Source organism: Phalacrocorax aristotelis, chromosome 15, assembly GCF_949628215.1.
Source record: "Phalacrocorax aristotelis chromosome 15, bGulAri2.1, whole genome shotgun sequence".
In the NCBI taxonomy this organism is placed as follows: Eukaryota; Metazoa; Chordata; class Aves; order Suliformes; family Phalacrocoracidae; genus Phalacrocorax; species Phalacrocorax aristotelis.
This window is the reverse complement of record NC_134290.1, coordinates 13,656,180-13,670,107: the sequence shown is the minus strand read 5'-3', so window position 1 is coordinate 13,670,107 and position 13,928 is coordinate 13,656,180. Positions and strand designations below refer to the sequence as shown.

General features: G+C 48.8%; 1 protein-coding gene and 1 long non-coding RNA gene across 5 annotated transcripts; one reads left to right on the top strand and one right to left on the bottom strand.

The window, feature by feature from the left end:
- Positions 1–23: 23 nt before the first annotated feature.
- Positions 24–11,822, top strand: LOC142064707 (uncharacterized). Of its 2 annotated transcripts, none has more exons than XR_012663188.1 (3): positions 24–393; positions 3,241–3,397; positions 10,594–11,822. It is a non-coding gene; the product is annotated as an uncharacterized LOC142064707 (long non-coding RNA). The 2 variants fall into 2 exon arrangements; XR_012663187.1 differs by lacking the exon at positions 10,594–11,822 and adding an exon at positions 5,924–6,862.
- PUS1 (pseudouridine synthase 1) lies at positions 395–9,038 on the bottom strand. 3 transcript variants are annotated; one of them, XM_075109997.1, is made up of 6 exons: positions 8,969–9,038; positions 8,200–8,424; positions 6,524–6,661; positions 5,700–5,802; positions 4,731–5,428; positions 395–2,315 (listed from the first exon to the last, which is right to left on the bottom strand). In XM_075109997.1, the coding sequence occupies exons 2-6, from the start codon at positions 8,413–8,415 to the stop codon at positions 2,265–2,267; spliced, it is 1,206 nt and encodes a 401-aa protein (XP_074966098.1). In that variant the 5' UTR covers positions 8,416–8,424; positions 8,969–9,038; the 3' UTR covers positions 395–2,264. The 3 variants fall into 3 exon arrangements, with proteins under 3 accessions (XP_074966098.1, XP_074966096.1, XP_074966097.1); XM_075109995.1 differs by lacking the exon at positions 8,969–9,038 and adding an exon at positions 8,739–8,926; XM_075109996.1 differs by lacking the exon at positions 8,969–9,038 and adding an exon at positions 8,821–8,905.
- Positions 11,823–13,928: the final 2,106 nt, after the last annotated feature.

The window sequence follows — 13,928 nt, the reverse complement described above, 5'->3', positions numbered from 1 at the left end:
CGGCGCATGCGCGGGCAGGGCTCCTCCGCCACGCCGGCCCCCGCCCCGACTCGGGCGGCGGGAAAGAACCTCCATTTCGCTCAAAATCCAGCGTTTCCCCTCAGGCGGCTGTAACCGGCCTCGGGCGAGCCGCCCCTCGGAACGGGTCCCGGCCGGGGGGGAGCTGCGAGCGCCCGACGGGGCCGTCCGGGCTGAGGCGTCCCCCGGCCCGCCACAGCCCTCAGCCTCCTCTCACAGGTCGAGTCTTGCCCCCTTTCAGAGAATCCGCTTTAGAATTTCAATCACCTCTGTATCTTTTATTTATTTATTTTTTATTCAGCTCCTGCACGGAAACAGGAGCTGAAATAGCAAATTGATAACCCCCCTGAAATAAAACAGCATGCATACCAAGAGGTAAGAAATATCCTTTTTTATTATTGTTTTCTCCAAAGGCTAGAAATAGAAATTCTCATTGATTTCAACTGAGATGCATGTCAGTTTTGGGGTCTTTATTATAAGCAAATAAAGATTATTTTTTTTCCCAGATTGAAAGGGATGGAAAGAAGTTTAGATAGAAGACTAATGCAGATTAGGTCAATAGTATGAAGCAGCAAGGGATATAAATGAAAATTTAGGTAGAGTCCCTCTTCAGAACACTTACACGCTCACTCTGATAAAATAGAACAAGGCCTTCAGGATAAAATAAAAAGCACCAATTAAAATGCAGATAAAATAAATAAAACAAATCCCTTTTTAAGGGACAGCTGTGCTCTGGAAAAAAACAACCCAAACCCTAATTTCAGAAGCATCCATAAAATGAGAGACTTTGGGCAGAAACCGCTGAATGACGGAGCAGAGAGTTGATTCCTCCTGTTCAATAGCTACCGTGTTACAAAGCAAGTCTCCATACAGACCCAGCTAGGGAAGCGGATCAAGCACTGGTACGAGTACCCGAATGCTTGGAGAGTCTTGTTCCACCCATTCCAAAAGCATTCTACAGGCAGGGAGGGTAGGAAGGCTGCTGCCTTTACTTATTTTTTCTCCCACCACCTCCACAGAGCTGGAAACAGGAACGAGAAGTCAAACCGCAATTGGGGAGAGGGGAGCAAGAACTCCTGAGTATGCAGACCCTCAAAACACAGAAAATTAAAGTCAATTCCCAAAGGCAGGCAGTCCTCAGACACAGGCTTCCTGCATCATTGCACACATTCATCTGTTCTGAGCAGCTTGATTGGAATTAAGAGTTCACACACACAAAGTGAAGCCCAGAGGAAGTCAGCACCGTTCCTTTCACGTGTGCTAAACTGATTCAGCCCCGAATCTAGCAGATAGCTAGTTTCTACTAAACCCTGAAATACTAAACCAGCAGCAACACATTTAGTGATCCACCACAGGCAACGCTAGAACATTCATGGCTGCACGCTTTGAGCTGCAGTCCTAATAGTTCATTTACATCTCCTCACGTCTCAACTACAGCTCCGCGAAACACCACCTCAGGTAGTAGCAGCCCAATTACACACGTAGCTGCGATCTATATTGAGTCTGCCCAAGCACGGGGGCAATACTGGGAGGGTGGCATCTCCCACATAAAAGGTCTTGTCTTGAAATACATGGTTCAGTCCGTGATCCAAAATTAAGACCTCTCACTGAGTAAGGAATCCTTTCTTTTAGACTTGCAAAGCTTTAGAAAACACAGAAAATTTGTTTCAATACCAAAAGGATTCACAGCGGTCAACATGATAATGAGTTCCTAATCCATCCACGTTATTCCACAGGAAAGTCACGGATGACATGGAAAATAAAAGCTTAATGGCGTTTAGAAATCAGGTTAAGCAAAGATGAAGAAAATAACAATTAAAAAAAAAATCAAAAGTTCATGGGGTCATAACTTCATGATAATAATAAAAAAGTATATTAAAATGATTTGCCCCATCTTCATGTAGAGATTATACATATTTAAAATACTATTTTCCAGGTAAACATATAATAAAAATATTATTGAAACAGCAATTAAGATATCCTGCACTACAAGATGCTTTTAGAAAGCTTATTTTATATTACACTATTTTCAAGTATACCAGTCAGGGGAATTAGTGGTATAAAAAGCCTGTTTTACTTTTTCTCCTGCGCTGTTTTCCCCACCCAGTTTCTCCTGGGCATCTGGTTCTTGTTCTGCAAGCACACAAACCCCTGCTTTACTGGATTCCTGGATTTAGAAAGGCCACTTTTTTGTAGACAAAGGGAACCGCAAGCAGTAAGGGTCCTACGTCCAGCCACTTACTGGCTCAGTCGGAATCATCGTCGCAACCATCACTGCCTTCGAGATCACTGCTGTTCTGTAAAGCAAAATAGAAAATGGTTCATCGGTATTTCATTTGCATCTAGAGACTGACCTAAATCAAAGACATCGCCTTTAAACTTCTCCAGAAGTATAAGGAGTTGGGGCTGGATCCCAACATCATGTCTTAGACCCATCTATTGGAACAAACTTTGGTGATGGTAAATGACGCGTCTCGGTAGCAAAAAAATTGTACATTGGATTACACTCACCAGCAGAAAAAACTTATTTATATTTACAACTGCATGATGACAAACTGCAGTATGTGGGAAACTTAAAGTGGGGTAATAGCATGAAATGTTGATGTCCAAAATAAAAGGTGAGATAAACTAGTGAGTGCTTTTTTCATGTATGTCCCTCAAAAGTTGTTTGTTACATTGTTTAAAGCCAGATTTGAGAATTTTGTTTGCCTGCTGCAGAGAATTTATGTCCAAACTGTAGCAGAGATATGGAAGGGCTCGCTAATATTTGTTTAAAAATAAAGTCAGGTGTACAGAGTAGTATTAGGGAAATACCACAAATGTTAGCCACTTACAAGGAAACTGAAGTCGGAGTTCTTAACTGGGAGCCATTCCTTCAGGAGTAAGTCAATATAGTGCGATAAATTTGGGGGGTTTACATAATTTTTTGAAGCAAGTGTTTTGACAGATACGATTGGCACCAAACAATTTTATAAAGAAAGGTTAACATGACAATATGCCTGTAGTTACTCCTTTTTTTTCCCTCACCACCGCTTGCTGAAAACGTACAAACCCCCAAATCCCATGAATTTAACATTGACAATTTAATATCCTACTACAGAACAAATTCTGCGAGACTCAGACAGTTGCCTTCATAACAGCAAGCACAGCTCATTGAAGTGCAAACAGCCTGCAAAACCTCAAAGGAGTCAGTCATATCATCCCTTATTTATCCTTCTCCAGACAGCTTGTGCTAACTGTGGTGCCAAGACTGTATTTGGTCGAGTTTATCTAAAGCAAGCAGACCTCCCTCCTGCCAGCGATACATCAGCGAGTTTGAACCTGTCAGCACTAATTCCTGACACCGGGATCATCGGGATCACCAAGACCCCCAAGCCAGGTAAGGGTTCTCTGCACCACACAGTCACTTGGGTCCCACTTAACCGAACAAATATGGCGTTTGTCATAACCTCCTGTCACAAATGCCTTCATACAGCACTACACTTAGAAACACAATTACCACAAGTGCAAAAATAACCCTGAGAAACTGCTGGTATCTTGCTTGTACTAGCCGACAAGGCTGTAAATTTTACTTTGTGTGTTGAAGATTTCTCATACTCAAACAAAAAAATGGCAGAGACAGGATTAAACCTAATATTCTTCAGAGCAGGATCATTATCTACACAAAATAAAGCTAATTTTAAAGACTCCATTAAGTGAAAAAAGGTCATTATTTTCTTCCGAGTTACACTAAACAGAATTTTTAGCCCTGCCTATCATTCATCCTTCAAGGATTTGCCAGCCCTGTGAGCAAGAAAACCTGAATTACATATAGAACTGTAAGGTATCTTTAGGCCATCAAGTCCCGCCCCCCAACTTCAAATTTAGATCAGGTTGATCAGGGACGTGTCCAAACACTGTCATATTTTAAGTCAGTCCAGTGGTTGTTAGTTTAAAGAAATCACTTTGTGCATTCAACTCAAGATTCCTTGTGTGGTTTCCAACCTACTTCTAGCATGTCCCAAGCATCTTTCCTCTCTCCTCTTGTGAGGCTATTCTACGTATCCATCAGGGGAAAAAAAAAATTCTTTAACTTACAACTGAAATTTTCTTTTGGTTAAAAATGTATCCTACACCCCTGTTTTACTGCAACTTCGAGCTGAAAGCAGTTCCCCTTGTCAGAAATCAGATTTTGCAATATCCCATTTTACTCAGGAGTTGTTCTGATGACCCATTTTGAGCTCAAGGGAGGTTTACTTTAAAATGCTGGTTCTAAACTTCCCCGATTCCAAACCTTATCTAGTGAACAGAGCATTACACAAAATGAGAAGAATTAATCCAAAATCAGTGAATACAAAGAGCCAGCGGGTATTTAAAGGGTAATTGTCAACCTGAAAACTAGTCTCTCCAACAGCTTCACAGTAGCAAAGGCTGGTAATGAACACGCCCACAATTTTTGTTGCCAGTTTATGATTCTGCAAATTGGCCTGTGCTTTAAAGCATTCCTTCCCCCCTCCCTCAACCTTGCCATGCAAAACCCTGCAAAGAAACACTGCGTATAGTTCATTCCACTATCATCAAGTGCACAAAGACGGAAAAGATAATAAATATTTCATACTCCAGATGACTGTTATCTTCCACAGGATATTCATGGAAAACAAAAACGTTAGTAAGGGAAGCGCTACTCCAACCTGACAGCTTCCACTTGATAAAATAATGGCTTCAATCATTACCTTTGCATTTTTGTTGTTAGCGCGCACCCCAACAACAGAGGAGTTGAAGTCATGAATGGAGAGGGTGTTTAGCCAGTTCACCATGGATTTCTCTTCCCTTTCAGTGTTGATAATGGTAGGATAGATATACTGCTCTTTGAAAACAGCAATCTTCTCCTCCTCCTGTGTCCACTCCAGAGGCTCATGCAGCCCATCATTTCCAAATCGCCTGTTGTATTTTTCAAAGTGTACTCTTTCCAAGACCAGCCCAAGCCCTGGAGCTTTGGGAACATCTACCTTCTCCTCTCCCCAACAGAGCTCTACGATAGACTCAGCAGCATAACCTTTCACAATAGCTATCACCAGCCCAATCATCTTCCTTATCTGGTGCATCATGAAGCTCTGACCTTTCACTTTGATCACTGCAAACTCTATGTTTTCCCTCACAAATGGCTCTCCACAGTACATCTCCATTATGTACCGCTTGGCACTGGGGTCCCTGGGTCCCTTCTGAGAGGTGAAGTTGTGGAAGTTGTGTGTTCCTTTATAGCACGCAAGCAGTTTATTGACTTTTTCAAGGGTCTCTTTGTCCAGTCGATAAACCTCTTCTTGCACATCATGGTCTTTGTGGGCAAAGGCAAATGTTGGCAGCATGTAAGAGTAGGTTCTAGCATCGCATTTGTTCTTGGAGTTGAATCCCCCAGTGACTCTCTTCAGCCCTTATTTTAAAAGAGACGTTAAGTTTTTGCATCAGTAGGGTACAACCCAATTGTGATCTCGTTTCTACCAACAAGAATATTTTTTTAAATAAAACACAACCAAAGGACAGAAAGGTTATTTTACAGGACCCTAATTTCAAACTAACAGAAACAAGGATTCATGTTAAAATGAAACCGTTTAGGAGTGAAATCGTAATGGTAAGGGAGAGACCTTCTGCAGGAGAAAGCTCCTCTTTAACAACATTTTCTCTGCCCACTCCAGTATCCTTACCCAGAATTCTGATGTGAGAAGGAAGATGGTTATTGATCTTTTCTAAGATGTCATCTATTAGCCTGACCTTTAGCGACACAATCTGTCCAGCTGCAGACACACCCTATAAAAACCATAAAACACACAAACACACCATTATGTACCTTGGAAGCTCTTGGATAGCACTTGCAGAATTGAAATAGCTGAAGAACAAGTTTATTCCTTTTTCTCACTGGTCATTTCAGGCTGAAGCAAGGCAAAGGCAAGGCCACAGGCAGAAATCCAAGTCAGAGTACTCCTGGAAGACCTGCTGGTGCTGTATTGCCATACGGTGCCTTAGCAACCTTAGAGAGCAGACCACTGCACTCCCTCCCACGACATCCCACTGCATCTGACTGCTAATAAGCAAAGCACCAACTGAAAAGAAATGATTTATACATAAGATCAGCCATGAACTCCAGTTCAGACTAAGAACCCCACTGTGGCAGGCTTAAAACCAACCGAGATGCAGCAAAACTCTCAAGTACCGCATCAACCACACAGCAACAACAACAAGGAGCAGCAGCAGCAGGTTGGGAGGCTGAAGCAGATGAAGGTGACAGAAACATGGACAAAGCGTAGGTAGGAAGCACCAGCCTCACAAAAAACATCTAATCAATATCCTGCGCTTTCTAAAGGCTTGCAGTTTAGCAGTGGATGAAAGGAGACATTTCAAACAACATTCACTGTGAATAGTACTTGCTATTGGATCTCACTCCAGACAACGTTTTACCAGTCCATCCCAGTAGCGCCAGTGGGGGTGCACCGGAGTTTATGAGAGCGCAGGCCCTAACCATCCCACATACCTTATCCGTTCGAGCACACCGCTGAAAAGACATTTTCTTCATATCTTCCCCGTGGTTTTCTGGGATGCAGCCTGACTGAACGAGGGCAGATACCAAGTCATCTTCAATTGTCTTGAACTGTGAAGATCCCACGTTTCTCTAAAAGAAGATATATAGTAAAAATAAGAAATAGAAGAAATAGGAATAACTGGATAACTGAGGATGATAACTGAAAAACTTAAAATTGAACAATGTTATGAAATTCTTTAAGTCTTCCCTTCACAGCCCTAAAAGCACTGTCATTCTATAACAAAACTGACTATATTTTACCAGAGTGTTAATAAACATCTATTATATTTACATACAGAGGTACATATCCATCTGGTATCCCTACAAGAAAGTGTTAATAAACATCTACAAGTCTACATTTGTACATAAACAAAATCTACCTGATTTACCTTCTACTGCTGTTGCAAGTAAAGGATCATTTCTAATTTCACTGTGCAATACTTGCGCAATGGAGTTCTTTGATGATTCCTTCAGCTGCATGGAACAGCACCAATGAAACCCTGTTCCAGCCCCTGCAAGCCCACAGCTGCTGCTCCAAACCCAGCCTCTGCAAATTCTGCTTGTAGAAATTAGATGGGGCTCTTTTGCCCAGTTCACCTGAGCTGCTGTCTAAGGCAGCCTGTGGTTTTCTCCAGTGACTCTTCTCAACTCACAGATGCACTAAAGCAGAAATGCACAACTCCACTTGTGTGCGAGGCGTCAGAGCACACACCCTCAACACGCACCATCCAGTTAGGAGAGCTGTAAAGTGACAGGCGCGTACACAGATGTGCCCACAAGCACAAGGCTTACCGCTGTTGAACAAATCTACCTTGTTGCATAAGCACAAAGGCCCCTTTCCCTGTCTGTGTGCAATTTTTACCAACTATCCCATGGAGCTTTTAAAGCACACCTCGGGAGCGTGTACGGAGCTTGCAGTACGCTGAGAGGAGCGGCAGATGGAGCAAAGTCATCCTCTTGCTGCCAGTCCTGTGTGCCGCAAGGTGCCTGCAGCGGCAGGTCTGGTGCTGGGGCACTGCTCGAATGCCAGTGCCGTAACGAAGCAACACCCCTTTTCCTCCACACGCGGACGCCTTGCAACAGCTTTCCTGTTTCTAAAATGCTACAAGCCACCCCGTCAGAGTGCATCAGAAAAGGGAGAATTTAAAATGTCTTCAAATACAGAAGATCTTTTTGTAAGCACGAGAGACGGCAACATAGATGCACACTTGTTTCATTCAAATACACAGCTTAGTTCTCCAGAATCTGCAGCTTGAGGCCTAACCTACGGGAAGCTTAGCCCAGCCACTTTGAAATGTAAAGCTTCAAGCAGAAGCTGGAGCGCTGGTCAGAAGGGGATCGCTTGACAGCGCTTCAGGTTTTGACACAGCCGCAGTGCCCATGCTTTCGGTCTCCTCAGGAGCCTTGTCTGCAGCAGTTTTTGAAAGACCTTCTGCTGAAGCTCTACACTAAAGGCAGCCTAACTAGAATCACCAAATACCTGTCTTTTTCTATTCAAGTTGCTACCATTTGAATCCAGGCATGCACTATCCCTGCCCCGGCTTTTCAAGCTCAGCCACTATGACTACAGTTAGAAACCTAACAGACTTCAAAAAAAGCAGGCCACGTTGTTTTACCAAACCACATACTTGCATCCCATGGTAGCCTTTCCCTGAGTATGCCATCAACAACACAATCTTCCTTTTGGGTGACTTTTTATTCTGATCCTCCGCATCTTCCTCAACCGCATCTCTCTTCAACCTTTTATTCTGATGTCCGTTTTCTTCTACCCTTTCAACCACCTCGCTGCCGCTGTTCAGTCTCTTCGTCGGGCTGGCAACCACTGCTCGCAAATCCTCAGCCATTGCGAGAGCCTGCAAGGGGCAGAGCCGCCAGACGGCACTCAGTAAGGAGCCGAGGCGCAAGGTGACAGGGCCCCCTCTGCTGCGCCGGGGGCAGTCCGAGCAGCCGGGGGCAGGAGGGGGCCCTCCCACCGCCCAGCCCACGCCGGGGAGCAGCGGGGCCCGCGGGACCGGCCCGCACGGCAGCCCCGAGCCCGGCGGCCCTGCTGGCGAGCCCGGCGGGTTGAGGCCGGGTCCTAGCCCAGGCGGTACCCCCCCGCGGCCCGCCCGCCCTCTCCCGCCTCCCCGGGCGAGCGGCGGAGCCCGGCGGCCGGCTGGGTACGTACGGGGAGCGCCCGGCGCCGGAGCCCGCCGCAAGCCGCGCTCCCCGCGGCGGAGAGGCCGCAGCTCACAGCCCTCAGTCCCCACCGCAGCATCGTCCGCCGAGCGCGGGCTCCGCCGGCCGGAACAGGGCTCGGCCTCGGGCTCCGGCTCGGGCTCCGGCTCGGGCTCCGGCTCCGCCGCCGCCGCCGCCCCTCGGCCGCCCTGCTCCCCCCGGCCTCCCGCCGCCACTTACGCGGGCGCTGCGGAGCGACGCCACCGCGCGGCCGCGGCGCGAGAAAGACACGTGCGGCCCTACGGCGGCCGCGCGGGGACATGGCGGGACTGAGGGGCGGCAAGGGGCGCTGAGGGGAGCGGTCACGGATACAGTCCCCGTCAGCATCCCAGCCCGCTCCTGGGGTGTACCTGTAACGTTGGCTCCTTACAGCAAGCGTGGTCCTCCCCGGAGCGCCTGGCTACACAGAAAATCGTTCTCTGAGTTTTAGAAAGGGATGACAAGGTGATCCGAGATCAGGCCTGGGCTTTCCAGCCTGAAGAGCAGGCGCCGGAGCCCTGTGGCCATGCCCACCTCCTGGGTTTGCAGTAACACACTCCCCCTGCTCGGTCCCACCTGCCACACACAGGCTCCGAGGAGCCAACGCCTGCAAAAATGTCTATCCAGTCAATAAATCAAGCAACAGCAGGGGAAAGGGCAAGATAACGAACACATTCCTGTGGTAAATATTAGCTGTATAAGTAATGCGGTCCATTTTTCCCTTAAAAACCCATCTGGGGAAACTAGCGCTACCAATAGCCAGTTGCAGTGAGACGAGGACAACATAGCGGGAGGAAATGCTTCTCGTGACACACAGGTCTGCCATTACCACCCCAAGGCTTCCCTCCCCAGAGGGCTGGAGCATTGGTCCCTGAGCCCCTTTCCACACAGCCTCTGCTTGCGCCAGCATCAAGCGCAGGCACCTACGGTTTCACCTGCCCGTCAGGTTTTCCTCCAGCTGGCTTTCTCAAGCAATCGCATGGTCATGCCTTCTGTAGCAAGTTTTTTCTGCAGCGATGCACTTAATGGGAAAGCCGCGTGCAACAGGCGCCCTTATCAGGAGCAGCATTCACCTTCCGAAAAGCCAAATGTACCTGGAAATTGTTTTGTTATGCTACAAGCTTCAGTGCTTCGCAGGACGGAGCTACCCAGAGGGGAAGCGGGTTCCCTGACACGCGGCGAGATTAGCGTAAAAGGGCTCCATTTATTTATTCAGATGGAAAATGGAAAGGTTGATGTTTCTGAGCAGGCCAGATTATCAAATGCAGGCTTATTAGTTCTGCTAATAAGGGGAAGAAATGCAGCGCGTCCTTTTCTGAACCGATACTTCTGAGTTACTTCAGTAGTGGCGTGGGGCAAAGGGAAGATTTATCACATGGTCCCAGCGGCAGTTTGTTTAGAGAAGTGATAAAGGATCGCCTGCCACAGTGCAGCGCTGCTGCCAGGGGAAGCGGGAATACGAATTTCTCTATCGCTTCAAACAGGGCGTCTGAATCTTTTTTTGCCTCACTTCCTCAGGAAGTGAAGCTTACGCAATCGCGCGGCTGGTCTGTCCACCACCATCTCTCCCTCCTCCCTCCCTGCCGTGATTTCTGAATTTGGCTTGTTTCAGCTAAATTTGAGAGAGGGAAGAAGGCCCCAACCCATACAGAAAAAGAGTGGTGGGACGGGAGAAAGACATATATGAAGGAAAAAGCTTTGGTGTCGCAGCCCCTTACCCATTCCAAGAGCAACCATGGCGCTTCAAAACAGGCAGCACAAGCTCTGCTTCCAACCTGCTGTGGCACGTGCTGCCTCTTTAATTCATCTATTCTATCTTTAAACAGGTAGCTACCAAAGGCAAGGAGAAACTAAAGTGACTTGCCGGAGCTGCTGCTGTTGGCCGGTTCTGTGGGAGCGGGCACCGGGAGGGCAGACCCTCAGGGGTGCGTAACTCACACAAAAAGGCAGCAGAGACGCGGCGGCAGATCCTGGCGTGGAGCAGAAGGTCCGGCTGCCGATCTCGCGTGGGGTCTGCGAAGCCAGCGCGCTTGCTTGGGATTGATATGCAGCGCACGGCGAGCACCCAGCATCTTCGGGGATTCAATCAACAAGGGGTTTCGTTCCTCTCACGTATATACCCAGGATTAAATTGAAACCGGTGCAAGCAATTTGCGAGGTTCCATGCTGTTTATGAGGAGCAGAACATTTCATATGTGTTTAATAGGACTGATAAGATTAAGGTGCGTTGGATGGTGCACCTGCTTGGCCTTGAGAGCGCTGCCGCCAAGTTTACTCAGCAGTGAAATCAGCCTCGTAAAAGCTTTCTAAGCACAAGCGCATCTGGGGACTTGCGGACAATTGCATCTTTGTCAAACAGCTGGCTGGAAGAGGGAGCAAACCAGCTGCAGGACAGGGGCTCCAGTACGGTCGCCTTTTGAGGGATATTAATGTTATTTTTATAACGACGTGGGTATCGAGCTGCTCTTACTCAAGATGGGTTCATAGGAGCGCTCACAGAGGGTGCTTCAGCGCTTTCCTGGGCAGTTCCTGGCGGTGTCCTCCCCCCCGGGGTCGCGCCGCTCGCCAGGGCCGCCACCTCGCCACTGCCCCGCGGCTCGGCGGGGCCCGGGGGGGCTCGGCGGGGCCCGGGAACCGGTCCCAGCCCCAGCAGCGCCCTGGGCTGAGGCGGCCGGGCGGCGGCAGCCTGCAGGGGGGATTCTGGCAGCACCAACCGCCGCCTCCTTCTCCCCAAAGCTCCCTCGACGCCTCTCCCTCCTCCACTCCGCGTTCCCTTGCGGAACACAGTGCGGCTGGGCTGTTGCTCACAGCCCTGCAGCCCCTGGCCGGGGACCCCCTCCTTGCACCCCCCGGGGCTCTTCAGCCCTTACCCCCCCGCCCGGCCCCGGCCGGCAGAGCGGGCCCCGCGCGGTGCTCAGCCCTCCGGCTTTGCTGTGCCAATGTCACCCCAGCAACTGTCTCATCTTCCTCCCCAAGGCCTGTTTTGAAAAAGGACATATTTATTTCAGGAGGATTTGCTTGAGATTTTCAGAGAAATATAATTTAAATCAATAATAAAAAAGCTCTGAAAAAACATTGTGCTGAAGGACATTTTCTTCAATTTTTTTCCTGTTAAAGGGATCAAAAAACCCGTTCCATTGTCTTAATGAGTTTAAGGGCCGGGGTGGGAAGCACAGCATACCTGGCCATCAGCTGCAGCCCCAGACTTCAGCAGCAGGTGAAAACCTGCAGCCGGTCTGTCCCCTGGAGAAGAGCCGAGGCTAAGTGCGTGTCCTGAGTCTCTCAGCAGGCAGGTCTTCATTGCAGTCCTGGGAAAGCAAATGCAAAGCAAATTTGAGGAGATAAGTTTTTCCTATTTGGGCAAATACTCTTTGCCGCGTGGCAGTGGGAGTTTGGAGACACCCAACGTGGCAGTTAAAAGCTCTTCAGCTCCACGTTGGGAACCACAAGGGACAAGAAGTGCCTTAGTCAGCAGCTCTCCCACAGTTGTCTGTCAGGGCACCAGCTGGAAATAAGCACCCAGAAGAATGCAAGGGGAAAACACCAGAAATGCTTTCAGCTGTGGAGAACGTTCCTGGCTGAGGGCACGTCAAGTGGTCTTCTCCACCAGGTGCTCCTGGTGTAACACGGGCCTGTGTGCTTTCACTTGCAGTGCCTTGACTGCCTGAAACAAGCTCTAAATTGGGAGAAGTTTAGCAACAGTTCACTTGTAAGCGTTTCCAGATTCCCTGCAGCAGGAACCCTAGCAGCCTTGTAATTCCCTGCCACAGTGTATTAAGGATCCCTCTGCCAACCTAAGGAAACGCTCACAGAGAGCAGTGGCTGAGAAGGGACCGAAACCACGAACCCCATGTGCCGTAGGTCTGTGGCGCGTTGCCCCGTGCGCTGCGGGCTTGGGAATGACTTTTTTGGGCACCGACCCTTCCTGCAGCCGGGCTTTGGGGCCGAGCCCTACTGCGGACACGGCCCGGCACGTTTAATAATGCGGGAGGTGGCTGGGCCCGGCTGCCAGGGATCGCTGATGGAAGCGTCTGGGACTCGGCGAGGGCTCACAAAGTACAACTATGAGCATTTGGATACTCGGTTCCCTCTGTCCAAAGTAAGGGAGAAACCCGTGTTTGACATCACTTGCTTAAGCTCATTCTTAGAAATATATTATTCAACATGTTTTCTGAAAGCATCCAAATCCCCTGCCAGGTTTCCGCTCCCGGGAGGGGGGGTGGTTCTGCTTCTATTGTCCCTAAAAATGCTGTTTTTAGAACAGGAACGTCCCATGGAAGTTTGTATCCCCGCACTACGTGCCATTCCTCATCCAGGGAACGTCACCCATCATCAGCGCTACATTTATGGTAATAAATGTAAATAAATCCAACCGCTAGGACTTATCTGGAGCACATTAGCCGTTGCCCCGCGGGGCTGCGGTAGCGTCGCGTCCCTGCCACGCAGCCCTTGCCCTCGCTCAGCAAAAGCCCCCCAGCCATCGCAGCTTCCAGGCTCTCTCACCCAGCCCTGGCAAGCGGGACCCCCAGCCAGCACACTGCGAGACCCACCGCAGCGCCCCGCTGCAGGGATTGAGGGCAGGGTCACGTTAAACACTGCAGCGCTAAAAATGTGCTGCGAAGGGGTTAAGTCCTCCTGGAACAAAGCTTTAAAAGAGCTGGTGACTAGAAGCAGAATGCTTGGTCTTTGTATCGCCTCGGTTCAGCGCACTCCCACCCATTTCTCCTTCCTTGATGTCACTAAGCCACCTCTGATCTTTCAGGGTTGAATGAGCACGTTTTTGCTGACGTATTTACCAACAACTAAATATAGAATGCGGGAACGAAGCCAAATGCCCTGGAAGAATTGCTCGGGACTGTTTTCTCCTAGAACCAACAGCAGCGTAACGTCACTGTTAACGTCTAGAAAGGTGTGCCATTTTCCCCGGCGCTTTTAAACTGTTCAGGCCCTGGGTTGAGCACTTTTAGCAGAGACTGTTTATTTCTGTTGTTTAAGTCTGCCCGGCCAGCACCGTCCCCCTTTGCTGCCTGTGAAAGTCCCACGGATCCAGCAGAGAACCCTCCCTCCGCATGGGCAGGTGACACACAGCGCTCCTCTTCTGTTTGGCATGGGGTTTTCCACCTGAACCTTTACACTTTTTCATAGGCAGCTTCAAAAGCAA